This window comes from Rhineura floridana, chromosome 10, assembly GCF_030035675.1.
Source record: "Rhineura floridana isolate rRhiFlo1 chromosome 10, rRhiFlo1.hap2, whole genome shotgun sequence".
Classification (NCBI taxonomy): domain Eukaryota; kingdom Metazoa; phylum Chordata; class Lepidosauria; order Squamata; family Rhineuridae; genus Rhineura; species Rhineura floridana.
The window spans coordinates 29790737-29818447 of NC_084489.1; the positions used below are offsets into that span (position 1 = coordinate 29790737).

Sequence of the window (27711 nt, forward strand, 5' to 3'; positions counted from 1 at the left end):
CAGATAGGGGCGTAGCTGGGCTACCAACCGAAGGTGGTAGAACGCATTCCTTGCCACCGAGGCCACTTGCGCCTCAAGAGACAAGGAAGGATCGAAAAGAACCCCCAGACTACGAACCTGTTCCTTCAAGGGGAGTGTAACCCCATCTAGAACAGGGTAAACATCCACCATCTGAGCAGGGAAGGCACTCACCAACAGTGTCTCGGTCTTGTCTGGATTGAGTCTCAGTTTATTAGCTCTCATCCAGTCCATTATCGCGGTCAGGCAATGATTCAGCACATCCACAGACTCACCTGCAGAAGATGAAAAGGAGAAATAGAGCTGCGTGTTATTCTCTAACCTTTTATGCAGTCCATTATAACACCTGATTAAAAAGTCACGAACAATCACATAGTTATGGCACTGTTCAGTCATTCTGGAGCCCATAGGTAGGTTGCAGGGGCATTTAAGTGGCACCCCACATCTTCAACCATTCCGGTCCACAAGCCACACTCCAAATGGATCCAGACCCATGATGTCGCCATGTACCGAATCAGATCATTGGCCTGCCTAGCGCTGTTGTCTGACTGGCAGCAGCTCTCCCAGGGTTCAGACAAAGGTCCTTCCAGTTTCTACCTCTTAAGTGGAGATTTGGGAAACTGACCCTGGCACCTCCTACAAGAGAGATGGCTGGAAATAGTGTTTTTCAGTGATGGCTGGGCATCACGGATACTCTCACCTCCTCTGTCAGTATATAGAAAGGGAGGGTGGCCAGGGGAGGTAGCTGCATTACTATGCGGGACTGGAACTGTGCTTACCTTTATCAGAGCATGGTTAGTTTCAGAGACATTGTTACAGACCAGGAAATCTGCAAGGCTATCATTGATCATTGGAAATATTGCCTTCTTGTTCACTGGGAAGGCTGGCATGGCTCATCTTGACAGAAACAGCCGTAAATGAAGTATCCAGTGAAGTTATCAAACTCCCGATCATATATACTAGTATAACACTATTATAAGTACTGTCATCTTTTAAATTTAGAATAAGAAATGTATTCAGTGATAAGGGTCAGATCAGAACTGTGCTTAGGTCCTACTGGGATCAATAAGACTTAAGTTCAGTAATTACTAACTTTTCACACTTATTTCATCTGGAGATGAGTCCAACCAACTCAGTCTAGGTCCACCCCTATGTTATGAGCCGGATGGATTTACCTAACAAGGACATTTTAGTTAAGGTTATGAGATTGAAGGATGAGATAGATGATTTCTTTGTGTCCCTTTAAAGCCTGTGAGCTTGTACCTGAAGTTAGGATATACAAGCAAAAACCCCGTTCTACTGGTCAGACTAGTTTCCTTTGCTCAGCTAGCCTGTGAGTTAACAGACTTATTAAATGGTAAATCCGTATATCCAAAGGGAACTATTGGAATCTTTTCAGGGGAGAGGCCCTCCCCCCGCATCCTGGAGCTAAAAAGAGGCTTGTGTTTTTAGTCTAGTGGGAAAAAAGGCTGGGGACTGGAGACAGAGAGGCTGGCTTGCTCTCTGTACCCCCAAAGTTATGGGCAATGGGAAGCAAGATCTGATGGACTGTTAATGCTGTGAACTCCTCCATTTTAAGCTCAGGTTGGAATGTGTGTAAATAAAAACCACATATCCTATAGTTTCTGTTGACCTTCTTTCCAAGGAAACCAAACCAAACCCTGGGTAAGCGCAGGAACCTTGGAAGTCTTGCACCACTCAGAGATTAGAGTGATGAACAATAATCAATATGACATACATCAGATTTTCATTAACATTACAGATGCCCAACTATAGTTTCAGGACACATTGCACTTTTCTATCCCACAATAATAGTTCAGCATTTGAAAAAGGAATTGATATTATAGGTTTTATGAGAGGAGAAAAGCAATGAACTTACATTTCTTTTTAATTTTTTCCATTTGCCCCATTGTGCTTTCAGTTAGAACTAGAAACATGTTTATGTATGAAAATGGAGAATCCTGAGATTTTAACAAAAGCACAAAAGCTGCACAAGAATAACTCACATTGCCCCTTCCTGATTCAGACCAGATGCCAGTTTACAAAGTGCTTATATGGTCAAATCTACTCCATACTTTTAAAGCACTCTTACACCTCATTAACAGTTATGGCTTCTCCTAAAGAATCATGGGAACTGTAGTTCATCCCTCATACAGCTACAGTTCCCAAGACCTTTAACAAACTATGGTCCACGGGATTCTTTGGAGAAGCCATGACTGTTAAAGGGGTGTAAGAGTGCTTGAAATGTATGATACAGGTGTGAATATGTGCATCTATAGCAGCCTAGCAGAATTATAGTTTTAATGCAGCAGAGGCCTGCAACAAAATGTTGCAATGTGAAGTGTTCTTATTCAGCATTCAAGCCAACTAGCCATGCTGCCTTTCAGGATATTTCATTAAATTCCTGTTCCCCCGTTTTCAATTTCTATTTCCCAATAGACATTAAGCATGCTGTGGCCACTGAGCATGCTCATTGTTCATTGAACTATTTGGGAGTGGGGGAGACTTTTAAAAAACACCTGCAAACCAGCAGATACCTCCCTTTTGTTTATTAGGGCCCTGTTTTGGCTACAATTCACTTGTGGAAGGATGTTCCTCTAGTATTACTTTGCTGAAATGAATAGGCTTAGGTGACATGGGTGGTTTCCTGGCCAGTGAATTAGATTCTGGAGTAGCAATGAGGACATTTGTTAAATTCATAAAATGTTAATCCCTTCATAGTGATTTATAATCCCATTCTTATCCTTTTCTGTGTTGTGCCATGGCTCAAATAGCAGCAGAGCCACAAAATCAATTAAGAGTCAGCCCTTTGTAACAATAAGCAGTTCTTTTCACATACTGTAAAAAGGTACCTTTCAGAAGCAGGCAAACCAGTGGTGCAGAATTTTGTAAGTTTTACATGCCACGTAGTTAGGCAGCTTAAAGAACTTTTTCTTCCTTTACCTCCTGTGGCTTTTCATTAAAGAACAAAATAAAACCTGGAGGAAAGAGCTGTTCATAAAGCATATGCTTTGCTTTCATTTTATACCATCATATGTGCAAATGCTACAGGGCATTTGGAGATGACTGGGAAATATTTCCTCAGAATGTCACTGGAGTACTTTATTAAGCAAAGCAGACACCAATGAAACTCCTCAATATGGTGCCTCGGACATTAGGCCACTAGGATTTATTTTCCCCTCTACAATCCTTTTATCAAATTAAATAAAAATAGGATACAGAAATTTGTAGCTCTTGGTATCTACTCATATGATTCTAAGTTAAGAAAGTGGGTTGGTAAAGGTAAGAATCAGGGGTACAAACCACGGAGAAATTCTCTTGCACAAGCCCCACTGGAATTATTGGAAGCTTTTGTTCTCTTGTAACTCATGTTCATTTCAGTGGGACTTTGCAGGAGATCTTTACAATGGATTAGGCCCCTGTTTAACAGCAACCTTCAAGATCTGTTGGTTGTATCAGGATGATGTTTATTTGAAAATTTTGAAAAAGGCAGCAAAGGGGGTAGCTTGCATTTGTAAATAGCCAATGATATATTTAGTGTTGAAACTACCACAGTTCTTCCTGAAGGTGTCCTGCAGGACAAATCAAAGTAAAAGACGGACAAATTGAGATGACTGATTTGCCTGTTAAGGTCAGCAGTGAGTAAACACCATACTGTGTGGGAAACCTGTAAAGGAAATATAGAGGATAGTAGGTAGGAAGGAAAGATGGTCAACAGAAGACAACCAATGAAACTGATGATTGGCAGGAGCTGATAAAATAAATGTGAGGTAGATTACACTGGTTTCTGCTGAAGTAGGGCCACTTCTGCTCTCTCCATCTTCCTTTTTCCAAGAACACAGTTTCACATTCCTTTGACCTTCTTCAGAGGTCATTGGGATTTGGAATTAGGGCTGTGTAAGAGTCAAACCATTCAGTCTAGATAGCAAAGTCCTATTGTGAAATGCCTGCACAAAATGTCCAGATGAATCAGAATCCATATTATTGCAGAGATGACTGTCCCGCCAAATTGTTATCTGCCAACATATCCATTCTCCTCCATGTTTGTTCATCCATTTGCAGTTGCTGATTTAGATCAGCCTTCCCCAGTCTGGTGTCCTCCAGGTGTTTTGGACTACAACTCCGATCAGCCCTGAAAATTGGCCATGCTGGCAGGAGATGATGGAAATTGTAATTCAAAATATCTGGAGGGCACCAGGTTGGGGAAGGCTGTTCTCTATACAAAGATCAGTGATAATATCTCTTTATTTAAGAAGCAGATTGGTAGGGAAGCTAGAAATACAAACTGCCATAGACTATATTTTTCTTGAGTTCATTTATTAAGCTGATGCATTTGTTTTGTGTTAGGAACAGAAAAGTACAGCTGGACAACATCTTATCTGCTGCTCTAACCATATTCTTCATAATCTGAGCTGCTGCATCTACCTTACCTGTGTGTGATAATGCAGTCTGTAGAAAAAGGTTTCTAAATATATCTGTACTGAGTTAGTTTCAATTAGGTCTGTTCAGGAAAGTAATCAATACCTATTTCACTAGATCTAAGAAAGCTGATATCACTATTCAGGAGTCCACACATTGCTTAGAGATTTCTTGATGTTTTCTACTGTGGGTGTCATACATTGCCTTGTATAACCTGTCTTCAGATTTTTTCTATCTAAAGGGAAAATTACTAAAATTTAAATATAAGAAGTCATTTGGCTTGCCTTTAGGGTGATATGTTGGACTCATGATATTTCTTTATTACTTCTTGCTATGTATTTTTTTAAAAAATACTACTGTGCCTGTCTAGTATTGTTTTCAGGACCGCTAACATAAACATTTGCTATGTATTTTTAAAATAATCTACCTGCCTGTCTAGTATTATTTTCACGGCCGCTAACATAAACATTTTTCAAGTTCAGTTCAAGAATAAAATATAAAACAGATTAAACAAAGCTAAGCTAAATACATAAATACAGCAATACCTCAGTTAACAAAGTAGGTGCATTCCTGGGCATTACTTCTTTAACAGAAACTTTGGTACCAGAGGTAGGAATAAAATGGAAATAATAGGGATCGGTTCCTACACCCACTCTAAAAAAAGTGTTGATTTACTTCAACCCTCACCCTCCTCCTCTGAATTGTCTTGGATCCTTCCCTCCCCGGCCCTGTGAAAAAGTAAGAGATCTCTTTAATGCAAAGCGAACACACAGGCTTGTCAGTTTCACCCTAGAAAACAAAAGCACAGGCTTATCAGTTTATTGATAGCAAAGCAAAGAAATAGGTTGGTTAGTTTAACTTTAAAGCAAATGCAGAGGCTTGAAAGTTTATGCATAGCAAACCAAAGCTGGTCAGTTTCAACTTTTAAAAAGCCTTAGTTAAAAGGAGCTTCCTCCTGGAGGAATTGTTAACTGAGGTATTACTGTAAACAGATAAAGCAGCAGCAGGGATGAGGGGGGAGAGATCCCAGTGTTGTGTCTCATTAAAAAATATACTGGATCTGAACAGATTTAATTTGGCAGAAAAAGAAAGAAGTGAAAGTTGCAAGCAAATATATTGGAGGACACTGTTCCTGAGCTTGGGTGTCACTACAGAAAAGTCCCTGTTCCACCCAAGATCTAAAAAACAGGGGCTCTTAGATGGTGACCTCTGAAAGCAAGCAGGTACCTATGGAAAAAGCAATCCTCTGGAATTCCTGATCCTAGAGCCATTTAGGGCTTTATGGATCAACAACAGCACTTTGAGCCACAAGTAGAAATACATGTGTTTATTATAGCTTATAGCCAGCCTTTTGATCAAAATGATTCCCAGGGAAGTTTAGATTATATAATTTAATACAAAGCCACTAACTCATCTTGATGGGGGGGGAGCTAAAAGATGCAGTGGGGAAAGATATTGAATATCATCATCATCATCATCATCATCATCGATTTATGAATTGCTTCTCATGAGGCATCCCAAAGAGATACCCAACAGCAGTCTTTTTCAAAGGCAGTCTCATGTACATTTGATCATATAACACCTGTCCTGGCCCAGCTGCACTGGCTACCAATATGTTTCCGGGCCAGATTCAAAGTGTTGGTTCTTACCTATAAAGCCCTTAACAGCATCGGACCGCAATACCTGGCGGAACGCCTCTCCCGCTATGTACCTACCCGGTCGCTGCGCTCGACGTCGAAGGCCCTTCTCCGTGTCCCAACGCATAGGGAGGCACGGAGAACGATAACTAGAGCTAGGGCCTTCTCAGTGGTGGCCCCCGAACTATGGAACGCCCTCCCTGACGAGATACGCCTGGCGCCTTCTTTGTTATCTTTTCGGCGCCAGGTAAAGACCTACCTCTTCGCCCAGGCATTTTAAAAATTTTAAAAATTTTAAAATTTGAATTTAAAATTGAAAATTTTTAATTATGTTTTATTGTGTATTGTATTTACATCCACTTGTATTTTAACCTGTTTTATTATGCTGTACACCGCCTTGGGAGCTTATTGCTATAGGGCGGTCTAAAAATGTAATAAAATAAATAAATAAATAAATGTACAGTAGCATGGAAGTTACCAAAACATGAATAATTGTGGCAATATCCACTTTTTCCAGTAGGGGATGAAGCTGGTGCACCTCTATCCAAAGATGGTGAAAGCTGATCATTCCATCATCCATATGCAGGCCTGGTTCTTGAATAGCACCCCACATTGCAATCATTATCCTTAAGGGGCTGTGCAACATAATTAAGAACAGGCTGGAACCACCTCTGCCACATTAGTCTGTGTCTCTGTTGGAATTGCTTTTTAATGTTTTTAAACCTTTTTTTAAAGATGTCTTGAAAGCTTTTTTAAAAATGTTTTAACGATGTTTTGTTTTAATGTATTTTAAAGTTTGTTTTTATGATGTTTTAAAGTGTTTTAGTGCTTTTGTTTGCTACCCTAGGCTCCTGCTGGGAGAAAGGATGGGATATAAATCAAATAAAAATTAATAAATAAATAAAATTAGAATTAGAGCACAGGAACACACATTTTTGAAACAACTAAAGTCCCCAGAAAAGTTTTTGAATGGCCATTTGCAAGTGGCTTGCTCAACAAACCTCAACTCCAATTTTGTAAAATGGGAATAAAGTGATCTAACATCTTAGGGTTTTTTTCTGGGAGGTGAGGTTGGAATAAAAGCAGCAAAAAATAAATAATCAGGCACCTCAGGAGGTCCCTGCAACATCATCTGCATGCCATAAGACCTGTTTTTTTTGTTGATATGTCAAAGTAATATAGATATAGATACAGATAAAGGCTACAGATGCACTAGCAGCTTCAAAAGCATCCAAAACATTTTCTCTGGCTTTGGATTAAAACACGTTTGCCCATGGCTGGACACATCTCGCTTCCCCCCTGCTGATCTCAGACCTTTAAGAACTGCCCACAGCAAAGCATTGGGCCAATCACTATATCTGCCCAACCTACAGCAACCTACAGCCATTGGATACACCTCAGAGTGTCAACGATTTGATTTACCAAACAGTTTGCATTTCAGCTTCAAGCTGGTTTCACGGAGAAATGCTCTGGAGTTTCATTTCCCCAGATTTTGAAGTAAAAAGGGGCAGAGTTTGACTAGTGTCATCTGTCTCTGGCTTCTGAAAAAAGAGGTGGAGATGCACTGAAGCCAGCACAAGTGCAAAAGTGTTTCTACTGATAAATGAAGAATCAGAGTGTTTGTATTTAGGAGCTGCTTAGCTGCTGAATCTGTTATGATGTAAAAGTAGGGAAGTGGGTATTACTGGGGCTAGAGGGGGGAATAAATCTTTTAAAATATTTACATCGTAAAATCACTTAAGTCAGTACTCTGGAAGCAGAGCAATTAGATGCTTTCTTTCTTTTCCTTTAGCTATAGAACTTATTTGCATTAAGACAGGGATCTGGTCCCAATTCCCCAATAGTTTTGCACAAATAATGAAGGCAAGCAAAAGCCTTGGGCCCCAGAGCGACTCGTATAGCACTCTGGAAATCCAAGAGCTGTTTTAGGCCTCCTCCTCTTCTCTGAAAAGCCATTTGAATAGTCTTGAAAGATCGGATCGTATTATTAAATGACCTCAGAGTCAAAACTACAGCAATACAGCATTCAACATCATGTCAAGTGTAGTGGTATTGAAGGCAGTTGTTAGGCCTTAAAGAAGATAGTTCTCATCAGTATGATCTATGTGATGCCTGCAAAAAAATAATTTGTAAGGTATAGCACAGTAAAGTCAGCCAAACTAAGTATGATAGATCATTACCAACTGCAGTTTCCAAAAGTCTGTAAAAAACAAAAAGTCCATCCTACCTTATACGCAGCTAGGGCCATCTGTAACATGTTGACAGAGAGGTGACTGCTCAGCGAGCAGCCCCTGTGACCGCTCAGCCAGTTTGCATCAACAAGTGTCAATTTGTTGTTTTTGAGAGACCATGGCATTGTGGTGGAAGACTTAGAGTACACTGCAGTGAGGAAGCTGGAGAACAACTTTATTGTCTCTCTTGAACAGGCACAAGAATCTCCTGATTCCATCCATACAACTAAGTCCAGTGCCCCCTAGTGATTAACCTATAGCAAGACTGGATTACTGCAGTTTGCTCTATGGGGACCTGGACCTTGAGTCTGGTCCAGAAGCTTCACTTAGTGCAGAATGCTATGGCTAGACTGGTAACAGGAACAGACCACTGCCAACACATTACTCCAGTGTTAACAGACTTGCACTGGCTTCCCATCTGCTACTGGACCAGGTTCAAGGTTCTTGTTGTAGCGTACAAAGGCCTGAACAACTTAGGCCCAGAATACCTTAAGGACCACCTTACTCCATATGTTTCAGGTTGATGACTGAGATAATCTATTAGTGGTCCTCCATGGACCAGTAGCATGACTCATGTCAGCAAGGATTAGGGATGGACAAGAAATTTTATTATGTTTGCATTTAAAGCTGAATTTATCAAATTTGCACTTTCTGAAATGATATGAGAACTGAAACAGCCATCCTTTAAAATGTGCACTTATCTGGATTTTGTGATGCAGTTCTCCAACCAGTATTTACAAAAATGCATATATTAGGGAAATATTCAGAGAAAATGTCCACGGACATTTGTGAAAATAACATACAAAAACATTAAAAAGATATAATTACCTGGACAGACAAGACTTTTCCCCCCAATGTGGAAAGACTGAAGGAGGTCCACCATTTTAAATCACTTTTATTTATTTTTCATTTTTTTGCCACTGGAGCAAAGCTGGTCAGAAATAGCTTCTTTAAGTTATTTGTTACCTAAACTCCCAAGTACCTGAAACTTTTATAGCTGAGTGGAACTTTAAGCTCCCATTGAATTTGAGTGTGAATCCTGGGTGGAGTTTTTAAAACTATTAAGGCTGTTTGAATAGATAATTGTAATGTCTTCAATGTTTGGGGTATTTGCAGTACTGCTTTCAATATTGTATGCACCTGCAAAAGTTTTGGGACGGACATACTGCTCCATTTCCAGTTGGTGCAGCTTCCTGCTGAAATTCTGTATCTTTTCATACCACAAATGTTCTGGGAGGCAGTGTGTTGTGCCTCTTGTGTTGTGTAGTTCAGGAGTGCCCCTCCAGGCAGTGATAATGCAGTACACTGAAGAAGCATCGCAGAACAACTAATAAAGCCGAATGCTGTATGAATGGTCCAGCATAAATCTACTATGAATGCATTATTGATGCAATCATCAATGGCATGTTTCAGAATTCACCCTCAAAATTTCACCAGCCTGGTGGGGCCCAAAATCAGTTTCCACTATTGCTGCTTTTTATACATTCTACTGAAATTCTCCCATTAGCTCCTATAGTTAAATGTCTGCTGTCTGAACGCAGAGAGTGTGCTCAAGCCTTTGAGTTATATAGTAGAGATCCATTGGATAATCACATTTGCATAGTCAATTTATATCAATAGCGCTGAGGGTTGCACTTTTTAAGGTAACAAACATCACTCAGAAGACAGGATTAAAACAAGAAATATTTCTGGCACAGCTACAATAACCTTGAATAATCTCAAGTGAAGGCCCAGAAACAAAACTTGCCCACAGCTGTATGTCTTTTAACATGATTCTCAGTGGGAGCATCAATATGAAGAGAAAGTCCATAGCTGGTCCATGTGTTAGCTGATACGTGCATCCAAAAGAGTCTGATACTTGTACATTTGCTACTATGTTTTTTAAAAAAAATTAATTCCTTTGGGTTATTATGGAGCATCTTGATTTGTATAATGAGTTTAGGAACTAGCTGTGACATTAAATGTGTATTTGCACTGGACATGCACATTTTTAAAAATTCAAAGAGCAACTGGGTGGGAGTAGCTGATAATGATCAACATTGAAGCAGGAAGTGGGGGTTAACCTTTTCCTCCTATATGCTGTAGTGCTAGCAAAACTTGCTTCTCTGAAGCTGCTGTTTATATTGGGAGAAAAATCCCCGTTGGTGTCAATAGAAGCCCCCCCCCCCCAAGCAAACAGGAGTTCTGGAAGAACAGTTTGCATCAGGATCACAGGAGGGGAGGGGAGGGTTAAACTCCTTTCCCCACATGTTGCAATCCTGGTAATTATCCCCCAGGCAGATGCTATCTACATTTTAAGAAGCATATTTATTAAATGTAAATACATATTTAACAACATGTCTAGCTTGGTCCAAAGTCATATTTATTTACTTAATGTATTTTACTCTGCTCTTCAGCCAAAACAAGGCTCCCAGAGCAGCTTACAATGAATGAGACAGTCCTTGCCCTGAGGCTTACAAACTGAAACATACAGCACATAAGAAAAAAGGATTGGGAGGGTGGAGGAAAGAAAGCAAAGTACTTAGTTACTAAATTCTCATCAGTAACTTGCTAAGTTCTTATTAAAGTGTTTTTGCTAGCAAGGAGAGGGGAAACAAAAACCTTGCAGCTGCTCCTCCTTCGGCTGATGGATGGGAACAGGTAGGTCTCCCACTTGCCATGATGTCCTTCCTGAAAGGCAGGAGGAACAACCTCCTACCGGCCCTTGGCCCCCAGGTTGACATCAGAGGCTACAGTGTGCTGCCCTTCAATTCTGCAGTCCCAGGATCTTAATAGCTAACAGGTTTCCTGGAAGACTGTAAACAGGTTGATAAATAAATCTTTTTGATTTGCCTAAAATACACAGTAACAAAGAAAACAACATGTTGGTTTAATGGAAGTATTATATAACAATCTTAGCAATGAAGACATTAATGACAAAATTGTCAAGGACCTGAAGCTGTTTCTTCAGGCTGAAAAAATAACATGGGAGAAGATTTTTCATAGCTTTATATATATGTGATTTAAAAGAAGAAGAACAAAAAACACTGAAGACCATTTTCCCACTACATCCTGTGGCTGAAAATTCAGAAACCTCTGTTAAAAACAACTGGAAGTGCTATGTGAATATTCACAAATACTATTCCATGTGAAGCCGGTTAAATAAACACAAAGGATTCACAAACACCATTAACAACATTTACTCATTTTTTCTGAATCTCAGCATTTTTATTTGAGGCTTAAACAAGAACTAAGGCTGACATTTACCTTTATATCATCCAGGCAGATATCTGTTAATCCTGTGTGCTGGGGTATTATGTAGTGTGTGTTCAAAATGCCAAGACTGTGCCAGCTTTTAACAATCAAGAGAGTTTGCTCCCTGCATTTTCACTCAGATCATGGAGTTTGTGTTTTCCAACTTCTATCTAGTAAAAATAGTCATTGCTATATGCAGGTTGTTGTTTCTTTGTATTAGTAGAAGAAACTTTCCCCTTCTGCTATTATGGACAGCCCTGATTTATCATTGATTACTTTATGCCACTTTCTGAGGTGCATCTGCTTGCCATAGACCCATTCAAGCCAATTCCATTTTACCCATAATTGAGTCAATTTTACTGATGAAGCAATCTGAGAAGCAAACCAGATGTTGCCAGACCTTGACCTATGTCAAATGTCTCAACGTAGGGCAGGGGTGGGGAACCACAGGTCCGAGGCCCGAATGTGGCCCTCCAAGCCTCTCTACCTGGCTCTCAGTACTATCACTTGGCTATGCCCTTCCCAGATCACAGCTGTCATTGAAGTGTGATAATGCCTCTTGTGTGCCTGGAAGGAGAGATCTGTCTTTACAGAAACGTCTAACTTTTGTGTGACTGAAATATATCTCTACTCTAAAAATATAGGTCAAATTTTTGTTCCACAGGCATGTGGACTCTAGCAAGTGTTCATGGGGGAATGCGGTGCTCAGACTGAGAAAGGTTCTTCACCTCTCTTGTAGCGGGCATACCAATTTCCTATAAAGTGGTGTGTGACAATTACAATTTAAAGTGCAGCATGAAAGGTTAGGAGGGGATGCAGATCCTTTCCCCCACCCAACCTTTCCTCTCTGAAAGCAAGATTCTGAGTTCTGATATGACACAAACTTTATACCCAGCCCAGTGCTAAACATATTTGCTGAGATGGAAGTGCTCCTGGTCTGAATTAAGCATCCAAGGACACCAGTAAATCAGACAATTGGAGATCTGTGATTGTATCTCCTGGGAAGTGGGTTTGAGAGGGCCCCAGGGGAACATGCCCTCTGGTGGAGGGCCCTCCTCTGTTGATGGTACCTTCTGGGCTAATCTGGTGGTAGGGGGTAGCAACAGCACTCCGGGCAGCTGTGTCTAGCTGCCATTTTCATTTCCCATAATGCCTCAGAATGATGTTATGCAGAGGGCATTGTGGGAAATTAAAATGGTGGCTACACCAGTTGCTTGGCACTCCAGACCAAGAAAACGTTTAAAGACCAGGAGGAGCAGGAAGGTGTTGCATTCTGCCCAAGGATGCCAGGTGCCGATGCCAGCTCTGCTTTTGAGACTTTTTAAAAATGGCAAATGCACAAAGGGGGTGGGACATTCTGTTTGATGCCATGATATGTTGAATGAGGAGGCTAACTCTTTTCCCCAAACCATTGCTCTGGTTCACATTGCCAGCATCTATATGGTAGCTGAATGTTTTCTTTCCCAAGGGGCAAAGAACACTTTGGGGGAGGGGGGAGAGCTCAGATTCAAACACTAACAGCCCTTCTGGGAATAGCACCTTTGGATATAGAGTCTTTTTTTCTGTAGCAGATATGAAAATCCTTTTAATACATGGAATATGCAACATAAAATTTCTATTGATGGTTTTCTGTGGCAGCGATCATCTTGTATCAAAGCACAGATTTTTTAGAAATGCATAGGCATCTGTTTAGTAAACATCCCAAAGCATTTTACATCTGATGATTGTTACACTTCCCAGGAAACACGTTTAGTGCAAAGCATTTGAATAAATCCATACAGTGCTTAATGTATGTATGTTTTCACCAAGCTGGTGGGATTGTCTGCTTATCAGAAGCAATTTGGAAGCAGATGCTCCACAAAATACATAGAATTTCACTGCAAATTATCCTTTTTCTGCTAGAACTATGTAAGATACCATTTAAGATATTACAGGCAGGATGTGCATCAGAATGTTGAAATGTGAAGTGCTCCTTTTTAGATTTCCAGTCAGCCAGTCATGTCCTCTTCCAGGATACTCCCTTCCATCCCCCTGGTTTTCCATTCCCCTCCCTCAAATGTTAGTCAGCATTCTGTAATCGCTGAGCATGCTCAGTCATCATTGGACTGTTTGAGGGTCTTCTTCTTAAGGAGTCTCTATTTTTTTGCACTTCTGTAAACCTTTGCTTCCCCTGAGCCTAGCGGATACCTCCCTCTGGTGCATGGATAGTCCTGTTTTGGCAACATACAGAAGGGCACTCAGAGAATTGAGGGCTGCATTCCCTTCTGGGCAACCTTCTGGGGGCCACAAGCCAGGGGAGGGTGGGGCCAGAGGCAAAAGTGGATGGAACAGGCAAAAACACTTACGGAGGGTGTGAAGCAGAGCTGGTGAGGAATGTGGCCTCAGGAGTGTTCTGAGGGCCAGGCAGAGAGGCCTGGAGGGCTACATTCAACCCCCAGACCTGAGGTTATATATTATATATATTATTTGATTTATATCCCACCCTTCCTCCCAGCAGGAGGAATAGAATGCATGGGCTGGGCTGTGTATGTAACAGATAACAGGAAGTGAGTTAGCTATTATGTTTGAGCAAGAGTTTTTAAATGAAGTTATATTCTGAATATGTAGTTCAAGTGTTTCATCTTCCAGCTCCAAACTAATTCTCTTCTGGTAATGCAATTGGGAATCTCCATTAATGATAATAAATGGCGATTCTTAATACTGATGGATAATTTCACCTTGAGATGGGATCTAATAATAAACCCCTTTAAGTGTGTCTACAAGGGAAAAGGGCAAGCCTCTGTTCCTCAATCTATTTTATTGGGATTATTGGGAGGATAAAAAAGAATCATAATGCTTTTTGTACACAGGAAAGCAGAGCTTGGAAAAGTTACTTTTTTGAACTGCAACTCGCATTAGCCCCAGCCAGCACGGCCACCGGATTGGGCTGATGGGAGTTGTAGTTCAAAAAAGTAACTTTTCCAAGCTCTGCAGGAAAGTGACACAGAAGTAATAGTGACAACTAAACTGACACAATGGTTTCTTGAGCTGAAAAGAGCAGAAGAGTAAGAAAGAATTATGCATAAATATATGTAGAGAAGTTGCTTCAAATGTCCCCCCCCTTTCCAAACAAGCAGTTTCTGTTTTCTTCATAACAGGGCAGTTATTAGCATCAGTCTAAGATGATACAGGGAGCTTTTTTGAAATTTGTATCTCCCGGGAAAGCACACTAAATTGGAAATGCATTGCATAATCTACGATTCATGCCATGTATGAAATGTAGCTGCAAATGCACATGGAATGAACAGTGTATTTATAGTATACCAAAGGAAGGCCATTCATGATGTTTCCCATTGACCACAAACAAAAGTACAACTGACAGCACAATCTACAACTTCCAACAATTTACATAGATCAACTAACATTAGTGGCCAAAGGAAGACCTACTGCCCTTCCACTACAATCCCTTCTAAATGCCTGCATTTCCTCATGTACTTGAAGTCTGAGCCTTAATAATTGCTTTCCAAGCACTATTCAGCCCCAGAATGTATATTCTCAGACTATATTTTGGCTATGGGAATGGAAATCTTTGGAGGTCCTTCTCCAGGTTCCCTCACCTAATGGTGAGGCAGATAGATGTTTTTGGTTGTGGTGCCCCACTCATGGAATGTTATCCCCAGAGAGATCACCTGTGGTTTATGCTGTGATATTTTTAGTGCCTAATGAAGAAGACCTTCCTGTTATCCCAGATCTTCTAATCACAATCTACTGAGAACTTCAGTTTTTGCACGAAATTTCCTCTTGCTGCATCCTAGTTTCATGTTTGTTTTAATTGTTTAACTGCTATGTGTTACACTGTCTTAAGCTGGGTTTTTTTGCTTTGTGATTTTTGTTGTTATGTGCCTTCAAGTCGATTAAGACTTATGGCGACGCTGTGAATCAGCGACCTCCAATAGCATCTGTCATGAAGCACCCTGTTCAGATCTTGTACGTTCAGGTCTGTGGCTTCCTTCATGGAATCTATCCAACTCTTGTTTGGCCTTCCTCTTTTTCTACTCTCTTCTATTTTTCCCAGCATTATTGTCTTTTCTAGTGAATCATGTCTTCTCATGATGTGTCCAAAGTATGATAGCCTCAGTTTCATCATTTTAGCTTCTAGTGATAATTCTGGTTTAATTTGTTCTAACACCCAATTATTTGTCTTTTTCGCAGTCCATGGTATGCACAAAGCTCTCCTCCAACGCCACATTTCAAATATTGATTTCTCTCTTATCCGCTTTTTTCATTGTCCAACTTTCACATCCATACATAGAGATCAGGAATACCATGGTCTGAATGATCCTGACTTTAGTGTTCAGTGATACATCTTTGCATTTGAGGACCTTTTCTAGTTCTCTGATAGCTGCCCTCACCAGTCTTCACCTTCTTCTGATTTCTTGACCATTGTCTCCATTTTGGTTAATGACTGTGCCGAGGTATTGATAATTCTTGACAAGTTCAATGTGTTCGTTGTCAACTTTGTTGTTGTTGTTATGTGCCTTCAAGTTGAGTTACATAAATCTTCTGTTGTCATTACTTTAGTCTTCTTGACGTTCAGCTGTAGTCCTGCTTTTGTGCTTTCCTCTTTTACTTTTATCAGCATTCGTTTCAAATCATTACTGGTTTCTGCCAAGAGTATGGTATCATCTGCATATCTTAAATTATTGATATTTCTACCTCCAACTTTCACATCTCCTTTATCTTGGTCCAATCCTGCTTTCCGTATGATATGTTCTGCTTATAAATTAAACAAGTAGGGTAATAACATACACCCCTGTCTCATCCCCTTTCCTATTGGGAACCAATCGGTTTTTCCATATTCTGTCCTTACAGTAGCCTCTTGTCCAGAGTATAGGTTGTGCATCAGAACAATCAGATGCTGTGGCACCCCCATTTCTTTTAAAGCATTCCATAGTTTTTCATTATCTACATAATCAAAGGCTTTGCTGTAATCTATAAAGCACAGGGTGATTTTCTTCTGAAATGTCTTGCTCCGTTCCATTATCCAACGCATATTTGTGATATGATCTCTGGTGCCTCTTCCCTTTCTAAATCCAGCTTGGACATCTGGCATTTCTTGCTCCATATATGGTAAGAGCCCTTGTTGTAGAATCTTGAGCATTACTTTACTTGCATGGGATATTAAGGCAATAGTTTGATAATTACTGCATTCCCTGGGATCCCCTTTCTTTGGAATTGGGATGTATATGGAACGCTTCCAGTCTGTGGGCAATTGTTTAATTTTCCATATTTGTTGACAATTTTTTGTCAAAATTTGGACAGATTCAGTCTCAGTAGCTTGTAGCAACTCTATTGGTATGCCATCTGTTCCTGGTGATTTGTTTCTTCCAAGTATTTTAAGAGCAGTTTTCACTTCACATTCTAAAATTTCTACTTTCTAAAATTTCTGGTTCTTCATCATACGGTTCCTCCGTGAATGAACCTGTCATCTCTTTGATAGAGTTCTTCATTGTATTGCTTCCATCTTCCTTTCATTTCATCTCGGTCAGTCAGTGTGTTCCTCTGTTGATTATTCAACATCCCTACCCTTGGTTTCAATTTCCCTTTCATTTCTCTAATCTTTTGGAATAGGGCTCTTGTTCTACCCTTTTTGTTATTCTCTTCTATTTCTATACAATAATCATTGTAATAGTTCTCTTTGTCCCTACGTACTAGTCGCTGTATTGTTGCATCTAGGGTTCTAACAGTGTTTTTATCACCTTTTGCTTTTGCTTTCCTTCTCTCTTTAACCATTTTAAGAGTTTCGTCAGTCATCCATTGAGTTCTTTCTCTCTTTTTAACTAGAGGTATTGTCTTGTTGCACTCTTCCCCGATAATGTCTCTGACTTCACTCCATAGTTCTTCTGATTCTCTGTCAGCTGCTTGTGATTTATTTATTGTTAAAGTGTTTTTAATGTAAATTATATTTTGTATTTTGTCCTTTGTCACCTTGATTTGAAAGCGTTATAGGGTTCATTGTTTTAGCATGAGATTGTTCCTCAACTTAAAAATTCCACATTATCCCACATAATAATCTCAAAAAATTCTTTCAGAAAAACCAGTACTTGTATTCGGGTATGAAAGTCAAGATCCACCAAACAAAAAACCCAAAAATATATTTTAAAGCCTTCTTACAACTGTAGTAGTAGGAAATATGACAGGTTGGGGAAATCAGAGGTTTTGTAAGAGAAGGAATCTGGAACTGCTGATAACAAAAGGCCACAATCAAATTGCTGGAAGGGATGAAGAAGAATATAATCAGTGATGAAGGGAAAAGTGAAAACTGTGAACATGTAATTCCTCCACAGTCTGAACTTTAGCATTTTTTAGAAAGTGCATTAACCACAGACGAGAGATAGCATAAGCCTAGAATGGGTAATAGAACTAGAGCACATACCAGTCTTCACCAACCTGGTGCCCTCTAGATGTTTTGGACTACAACTCCAATCAGCCTCAGCCAGCATAGGTGTGCTGGCTGCAGCTGATGGAAGTTGAGAAATGTCAAAATTTTGTAGCAGATTAACCATATGTGTCTATAAAAAACAATAATACCCCCCCGCCAAAACAAATGCATGGTGTAAGATCCTAAATTTCACAAATGTGTTGCCCAGTTTATTTGACCCTAAGTGTGTTTTGAAAGTAAAAACAAAAACAAATGGCTGTCTTGCCATCCCCTGCATATGCTTGGGGGGTGAGGGAATGGTTCTTTTAGAATGATTCCAGATAAGCAATAAACTTTGACACCAGCTGTGCTAAGCAATGTAGCTAAGTTAGTAATATTATGGGGGAGGGGGCATCCTGTGGATTAGGTCAGCAGCCCTCCCTAGCTCTCCACAGAGTCTGTACCATTGATGTGCAATGGTAGATTTCTGCTGTCTCTGTTTCCTGTCTCTCTGCATGTGTGTGTGCCTGTATGTTTCCTTTATAGGCAGAGAAATAGCTGTCATAGGCCATTTTCTAGTATTGTAAATGGGCAATAGGTGGGACTGCCACATCACAGAACACTTGCTAGTTGTTTACTACAGAGTCTCAGTCTTTACTGCTGTAGTCATAACATATTGATAAGGTGCCTGTTACTGTTTACCATTTCTTGTCTACTTCAAAGGATGCTTTGGTGGAGATGAGTCACCTTGTTCCCAAGCTTAACCACATCAAAGAGCCACTAGGATAGTCTGCTCTAACTAGACTGTCTTTCATTTTCTACCACAGCATATAGAAGCATACAGCCATATAGAGAAGCTGTTTCAGACCCCAAAATAGGCCACAGAAGGCATAAAGGGTGCAACTGAGGGGCTCTACATATGTCAAAAGCAATACCACTTCTCTTTACGATACAATGGCAAATCTATCATTCTCTCTACATTAGCCATGAATGTGGATCCAAGTTGGGTTTTAGGAAGGGATGTTTTGGGAAGTACTCCTCCTCCTAGGAAATTAAAACAGTGAATCACAATATGATGAATACATCAGACAATCAGGCAATTGTCACATCTTCCATGCGGTTGGGTCCCACAATACCAGTAACATTTCGACATGGGAAGTACATGAAACTAGCAGATGACATTGTTACTTCCTTGTGCCATTGCTGCCCATCCTGTGCGCTCAGCCATGCCAAAACGGCAGCCATGGAATACAACAGTAGCATATGAATATCCCCTTATTAATCCTATACATGGAATGTTTAATACTTTTGAGGTGCTTTATTAAATGGTTGCTGCTGCTCTTTCTTTTGCATCCTCAAACAAATGGACTGTATGAGTAATATCACATCTGTGTTTATAACTTCATAAATACTTCCTTTGAGAGCTTTTTTTTTCATACTCCAGTCCTATGATGCTGTATTGATAAGCACTGATGATTGCACCAAATCATCTCAGGGCTGGGGAACCCTGGGCCTTCAAGATGTTGTTGGACAACAACTCACACCAGCCCCAGCAAGTATGGCCAATGGTCAGGGATGATGAGAGTTGTAGTTCAGCAACATTTGGAGGGCCAAAGATTCCCCACACAACTGTACTTAGGAAGAAACAGAAGTCTATTCTGCCCAGGCCACCTGGTAACTGCAATCCCAAATATTAGGCTAAAAGGGCTGTGGCCGCAATGTTGCCTCCAAGGTGACTGAAATCCTTTTGGGATTCCATGTAAGGGTGTCACAAGCCATGTATTTCCCGAGCGCTCAGTCCTGTGGCACGTTTTGTGAGATGATGCCATGTTTCATTGTCCAGCATTTCTGACATATTGCTACTTTAGTATGGCATTACTGGACAGAAGATTCAGATTTGTTTATGTGTATCAAATCATCAGACTATTGCAAAACAAGAATTCAACACAAGGAACTATGTTTTCAAATAAAATAACACAAGATAACATCAATAGAACTTACTCAGATCTAATAGCCACTCTGGACTCCTTCTGGGAGGAAGGGCAGGATATAAATTTAACAAACAAACAAACAAACAAAACTATATACAATATAAATAAACGTAACATTCTGAATTTCACAGGTAGCAACATTCCCCTTTGAAAATTTTGTCCCTATTTTAATGAATGATGCAATAAAATAAAATAAATGTAAAATAAATTTACGCCAACCTGAATAAAAATATGCAAACCTGAATGAATAAAAGCATAAACAAACTAAAAGTTTTGACCCTCCCTGACAAGACACAGCATTCTGTCTTAAGAATCTACCCGTTCCTGCAGATACAAAACATGCAGTCTACACAGTTGAATATTTATCTTGACCACCCAGTAGATAAATTAGTCTCATGGACAGACCTCTCCACATTTCTCCCTAAAATTTGTCCCAGCAAATGTGGTCAGCGCATAACATCAGTTCAGTGCTGCAGATCAAGATACAGTAGGGCCCTGCTTTACAGCAATTCACTTTACAGCGCTTTGTATATGCGGCGGTTTTGAATTATGACCCTGTCCCGTATTTGCGGCGCTTGTTTCGTTTTTGCGGCGATTTTCCATCATACCGCAAAGACGCAATTGTTGGGGCCCGATGCTCTGAGCGCATCATCAGAGCTTGAAAACGTTCCTCCCACAGTTGGGCTGATGGGAATTGTAGTTGAAGCAAGGAACGTTTCCAAGCTCTGAGCTTTGGACGCCATTTTGTATACAGTATTGTCGGTGCAGTCTGATTCAGTGTTTGTGCATTCAGCGTCTCTGTTCTGGCAATTTTCCAAACGTTCAAAGGCTAAGATTACAGTACTGTATGTACTGTTCTGTATTATATTACAGTGGGGTGCAAGTGGGGTGGGTGGGTGAGGGACAAGCGAGGGAGGCGGCGGAGAAAAGTGAGCGAATGAACGGGCAGGAGGGAGGGTGATTGGTGGGGGGGACAAGCGAGGGAGGTGGCGGAGGGCTTGCGAGCACTTCATTGATCAGGTGGCAAACAGGCAAGCGAGGGAGGCGGCGGAAAAAAGTGGAACATTGATCAGCTGTTGTGGGGGGAGCTCCCCACACTACAGCTGATCGATGTTCCGCTTTACCGCAATTTTCGCTTTACGGCGGGGGTCTGGTCCCTAACCTGCCATATAAGCGGGGCCCTACGGTACAGCAATGCCACAGCAGTCACTTACTTGCTGGTGCAGCAGTTCATGGAACTGAAAGATTAGTCAGCATACTCAGTATTTCCACTTTAAATAATCTGAGGATACTTGACTTATTGCAAAGGAAAAAGAACATGATTGGCAAAACAAAACAATACTGATCTGACAATTTCCTTGCAAAAAGATTAACTGATTTCTGCATTATCAGTTCATCTTCAGGAAGTGCAAAAACTGCCTTATACTGTCAAACAACTGGTCCATCTAGCTCAGTATTGTCTCCTTCAGTTGTCCTCAACCTGGTGCACTCCATATGAATTGGGCTACAATTCCTGTCATCCTTGACCATTGGCTGTGCTGATTGGAATCGATGGGAGTTGTAGTCCAAGACATTTGGAGGGCATCAGATTGGAGAAAACTGCTATACTCTATCCTGACTGATAGTAAGTCCCTACGGTTTGAGATAATCTTGAATCTTTCCAGCCCAATCTGGAAATATGAGAGCTTGAATCTGGGACCTTCTTCGTGCAAAGCATGTGCTCTGCTGCTGAACGATGACCCTTCCTCATGATGCTGTTTCAGTGTTATCCTTTCTCAGTTGCATAGGTTAATCTGCCCTAATATCACAAAGGGAATTGGCATGCAGGAAAAAAAAATTGTGTGTGAAATCACAGAGAAGTTGGACAACCTAGGTACAGGAACCCTAGCAGTTTGGAGACAATTGGATACCTTGGGATTTGAATTCAAAAGGCTTGATCAACCTACAATAATGTAAGGCTACAATCCTATGGCCATTGGGAAGGCATCTCAGGAGGAAAGAGCCAGAAGATGTATCAGATCTCCCTCTCCAGTGAGAGGAAGATTTGATGTCAGATTCTGTCTCCTCACTGCCACCAAATCCTACGATGCTTTAGCCCAACTGATGTTGGAGCTCAGTTTGATAGGGACAAAAGGGGCATTCTGGGGGAAGGCTGAGAAGCGGCTTGGATCTGAAGGATACAAAGTCATCCCAGTCGTACAGCATACCCCCAAATGAGGAAAAAGATTAGACACACTCAGGAGCATGCCTAAATATCTCTCTTTCTCCCTTTCCCCCTCCCATTGGGAAAAATAAAAGTTTTGGGGGGATGGAGAATTTGCCCAGAAAAGGAAAGAGAAATACAACACTGCCCTCATTTCTGCCCTGCTAGTTCAAGCCTGGTAGGAGATAGGATAAGGTGATGGCACTGCCTTTAGATTTCATCCTCCCTCAGTTTTAGGATTGCAACCTTAATGCCTTAATCTCTGGCCATTTCAAGATTGGTAACCATGTGAGTCTGTTCCAGCACAAGAATCATGTGGCACCTTGAAGTCTAACACAGTCACTAAGGCATAAACTTTCATGGGCCAGAGTCCACTTCATCAGTTACATGGAATGACATGACATGCAATTGAGTTGGCACCTATGTGTATATGGGTCTGTTAGCAGTTAGTTCAGAGGGAAATGAAATGCAAGAAATGCAGACAGTGATTATTATGTTACAGCTGGATGTAAAACAATTGCAGTCACCATTCCCAAAGTGGTATTGATAAAGATCCTGGCATTAGTTAAGTTAGTTTGACACCTGTAGTGGGATAACAACCTATTATCTTGACTCAAGCCACAGATGATAGCATTGGACTTCTTAGTGTATATCCAGAACTTTCATGCTGGATTATTCCACTGAAGTTCCTTTGTTCCTTTAAGTTAGTGTCCTGGGAAACTGAAATGTTGTCTTAGTGGTTTCTGAACACTGTGGATCCTGATGTCAGAATTATGCTGCTCTGGCAATACTCTTTTAACTTTCATATTATACGTTGCTTATGCAGGTCAGCAGAAGAATTTTAAAGCCCCTTTCCAGAAATTGATATTTAATGCTTGTCTAAGCCTATGGTTATGTATGCATGTATCCAATTGAGATTTCCTTCCATTCAGCTCTCCTGTGCCCTCTAACTAGTTTCATAATCATTTTTTCTGTTAGAGAAAAGAAATATGTTTAAATTTTTGTAAGAAGTAAAAAAAAAAAAAGTCCTTCACCACACCAAGCCACCATAACAGCTATGGTTTGGGTGCCATCATGTGGTCATTTTGATTTTGTCTGTTAAAAATTTGACTTTTCAATATCAAATGTTTAAAATTAAGTGTCACCCAAACATGAGAAGACTGACCCTCAGTTAACAAGATATCTATTATAAAGCCAGGGAATTGATATGTTGCATGAGGGACTAATTCGGTTTTTTTATTTAATAAAATCCAGATACCAAGCAGTATCTGATTAAAATATCCATTTGTGGCCATGACCATAGTAAATTTAAGACAAGTTTGGGATGATCAGACAGGAACTCACGATAGGCAGATAGGACAAAACTCATGTTCTTTCTAGGGTGTGGCCTTCTGAAGCTCAGGAAGAGAAGGAAATTAAGACTGGGTCCAGAACCTCAGCTTTAGGATTAGACTGAGATTAGGGTCAACAGTATGGGTAATCAGAGCAAAATCTGCTCCAAAGAGGATGCAGAACCATCAGACCCACAAATAGGGTTGCCAGCCTCAGGGCTTGAGAATGATTCTGTACCTTTAAGGGAAGAGAAAATGCAGCCAAGTGCAGGTTTTCTTGCAACACTGCAATGGGAAAAACCACAAGGTGAAATTCTCCCTTCCCCCTGCACAACTTTTAAAGATACAGAAGACCTCTTGGAGCAAAAAAGTAAATTTTCCAAGCTCTGGTTTTTGTTCAGTTTGCTCAGTAAAGTGCTATCAGGACTTTTCTCCCTGGACTCCATCTGTGTTATTTAAGGGACTTTGCTAACAAGAGGCTGTATGGCTCTGAATACCAGCTGCTGGTATTCTGCTCAGGTCTTGCTTTCAGGCTTCCCATAGCATTTGGCTGGTGATTATAGAATCAGAAAGCTAGACCAGCATGGCCACACACACACACACACACACAACACCAGTTGACACCATGGAGGGGCTGCACCACTCACCTAATTCTGTTTGGCTGAGTCACTGCAGCATTCTGGGACAGAGAGGCAGAGGAGCATGGTGAGGTTGGTGTGGTGCAAACAAGCCAGCAGGAGCCCCAGATCAGCTTTGCCAGCATGCTTGCACCATGCCAACCTCATCACCACTGCACCCCTCCCCTCTGTCTCTGTATGCTGCACAACTCAGCTGTGTTTATTAAGACAAATTTGCACTAAAATGCTGATAAAGTTTCATTAGGATTTTTTTGGGAGGGAAATGCAAACTGCTGTAGAAATCTGGAGAACTGAATTTAAGATTGGAAAATGAGAAACTGAGAGAACTGAAATGGAGATTTTTCCATCCCTAGTTGTATCCAATATTTCCTACTCTTTTGAGATTTACTGGGGGGGGGACACCTGTGTGTGTTTGTGTGTGTGTGCACTTGGAGTGTTTTAACTTTTTTGCACCCCAGGGGGAAATGTTTGCTGGGGTGGGTGTGCCTTACCTGGGGGCAGGGCAGGGTCTGGGAAGTGGTTGAGTGAGACGACTCTTGTTGGCCGTGTGTGTGAGGGTTGCAATTGGTTTCATGCGCAAAGCTCTGAGTAGTGGCCTCTGCCTCCCTCCCCACCACCCTCACCAGCGGAGAGACCACCACTGCTATCTTATGGATAAAAACTATATATATTTTACTACCTCTGCGTGTGTGTGTGTTTATTTTTAAAATGTGTTAGGCTACTTAGGTGTGCAGCAGCCAAGGCAGCACTTTGGCACTCTAGTTTTTCCCCCAAAGTAACTTAACTGTGGCCAAACAAGAGATGGATTGATTCTATAAAAGAAGCCACAGACCTGAACTTACAAGGTCTGAACAGAGCGGTTCACGACAGATGCTTTTGGAGGTCACTGATTCATAGGGTCGCCATAAGTTCGTAATCGACTTGAAGGCACATAACAACAACTTAACTGTAATTGTAGTGATTACTTTTGAGTAACGGTAAAGTAATCAATTCCTTTCAGAACAATTGTAATTGTAATGTTAATTTATTCCTTATGGGAGCCATCTAACAGTAGTGGTAATTTATTCCTTTTCAAAAGTAATCTTCCAAGCTTTGTTTACATTCTGCTGTTTTATGGCAATCATGGCCCTGCTTCAGAGGCAGCCATAAATATGACACGTCTTATTCAGTTAAATTAGAAACATAAGCATGGTTATTTTCTCTTTTGTAAATACAACTCAATTAACCACCCACAGTCTTTCATATTCAAAGGTCACATTGAGTCACTGTCAGTTTGTTAACACCAAAATGTGTCCCCTTCCTGCTCTTCAACTTGAAATTAGAGGGGAGGAGGACAATTTAATTTTGCTAATTTGTGACTGCAACAAGGGAGGGATCTGAATTATTATAAATGTTGCTTTAAAATAAGACACACTTCTCAACTTTTGTAGCACAACTCAACTTGGGACATAGTTCCAAAAAGAATTACAGTGTTGAAAAGAAAAGCTACAGAATGGAAATTTTCCCTGCCTACAGGTAGGTAATATCCCTTACAATTAAGAATCCACCTCCCCCGGACTTACATTTTGAGATCCAAGTGATTTTTTACTAAAACAAAAGATCAATAAAGTGACAATACCAAATTTCTGAATGATCAGCTGTTTAACACCAAATCCTCTTTATTGTCCTGTCTGAACTCGAAGAACTCAGACTCAGGTGTTCCCCCCCCCTTTATTGTAGTAAGAGAGTGTTTCAGTTCAGTGCGCTTCGTGAATCTACCTACGACTTACTCAGAACTCAGCATCTGTCTAGGTCTAACTAGGCACAACTTCGCTGTGCTAAGACATTGGCTCAGCTACTACTCCCACACACACACACACTCAGCTTAAGTAAGGCTGGGTGGGCACCCTACTTGCGTGTGCTTACTGTCACTGTTGGGAGCGTGGGCACAGATGAAGACTCGACCTCAACTGTGCCTGTTGAATTTCCCACCACATTCACCTCCTGGTGCAAGGCGAAGGCAGAGCCCCCGTCACCGTCCTGTCTTCCCCCTCAGAGGGAGGAGGGCTGCCTGCAGGCAATGTGGGAGCAGGGAGAGGGGAAGTGTCATGCTGGGAAACAACCGGCTGGTCAGGTTGACTCGCCACAGGGGTATCCAGAGCTGCTGGGGTTGAGTTGTCAAAGTGCAGAGCTGGGGCACCTTCTGAGTCCCTGCTTGGCCCCTCACTGACTCAACAATCCCACTCTAGGTCCTCTTCCTCCTCTGCTTCATTCTCGTCGGTCCACCCCCTCCAACAGAGTTCACAACATTTATAGAGTTCTGAGGCACTTATAAAATGTGCATTAAACGTACATCATTTCAGCTACTTTTTTTTTATTGTGTCCTCAGATCATTTTGTAAGCAGCTGTTGTTTGTCTCTGCTCAGTTACCTCTTTGTTACTATTTTATTTCAGTCAAGTGCCAGAAACATATTTGTCCAGAAAGGTGGTGCTTCAAGAGCATATCACAGAACTAAAAACCAGAATTGGCAGGGTCCAAATGGGTGTAAAGATGCTGGGTCCTTCTCATTGCAATTCCTCCCTCCCTCTCTCTTTCAAAACTGCACCTGCACTTGGGAATCCTCTAAGTGGGATTCAATATGGCATGAAGGGGGCTAAAGTTGGAAAATAAAATACTGACCAGAAAAGCTTTCTGCCCATGCATGACTCTGGATCCTGGTCTCTGCACTGTAGCTGTCGTGAAGTTGCTGTGCCTCCTACTCAAGTGGAGATGAGATACCAAGCAATGGATACTGACAGATTTCTTTATCGTTCACTGATTACTAGTGAAATGAAAAATGGACTGCCTTCAAGTCGATCCCGACTTATGGCTACCCTATGCATAGGGTTTTCATGGTGAGCGGTATTCAGAGGGGGTGTACCATTGCCTCCCTCTGAGGCCTCCCCAGCTGGCTAGGGCCTGCTCAGCTTGCCACAGCTGCACAAGCCAGCCCCTTCCTTGTCCGCAACTGCCAGCTGGGGGACAACTGGGCTCCTTGGGACTATGCAGCTTGCCCACGGCTGCACAGGTGGCAGGGCACGTAACCCCTGAGCCACTCTCTGTGGGGGTGATATTTAGCAGGCCGTTGACACCCAGGAGACACGAGCAGGGATTTGAACTCACAGACTCTGGACTCCCAGCCAGGCTCTCCTCCCTACTGTGCTATACCAGCTGTATATACTAGTAGAAAGCAGGTTTTCTCCAAATATATAATTAATCATTGTTGTGAAAAAAGTTGGGATAATGTCTATTGCCTTGCCTGAAACTATTAAGTTTGGCTTGAATTATGTAACTGCTTTCTTTTATGTTTCCTGCACCAGCAATGATATTTTCAGAATTCAATGAGGACCCTTTTCCTGTTAAATAATTCAAATGCACAGTATTCCTCATTCACAAAGACATCCCCCCTTCCCTGCAATAAACCTTTCCACTTTCATTTAGCAGTAGTTTTTGTAAGCTATTGTTACTTGACTTGAATATTCAGGATGCATTTTCATTTAAAATAATTAAAATGATGGCATATTTTGTTTTTAGTGTGATTCACCTTGAATGGTTTATGGAAAGGCATGGTATAAATTCTCCTTTCAATG

At 41.1% G+C, this 27711-nt stretch overlaps 1 protein-coding gene across 3 annotated transcripts in view; it reads right to left on the reverse strand.

The window, feature by feature from the left end:
- OXSM (3-oxoacyl-ACP synthase, mitochondrial) overlaps positions 1-27711 on the reverse strand; it is a 209368-nt gene that overhangs the window by 154454 nt on the left and 27203 nt on the right. Inside the window, exon 5 of one of the 3 annotated variants that reach the window (XM_061587891.1) lies at positions 160-293. The exons of the other annotated variants lie outside the window; for them this stretch is intronic. Within the exon in view, the coding sequence (XP_061443875.1) occupies positions 273-293 (21 nt within the window). The 3' untranslated portion in view covers positions 160-272. Of the gene's footprint in view, positions 1-159; positions 294-27711 lie in introns of those variants that run through there. 3 annotated transcript variants of the gene reach the window in all.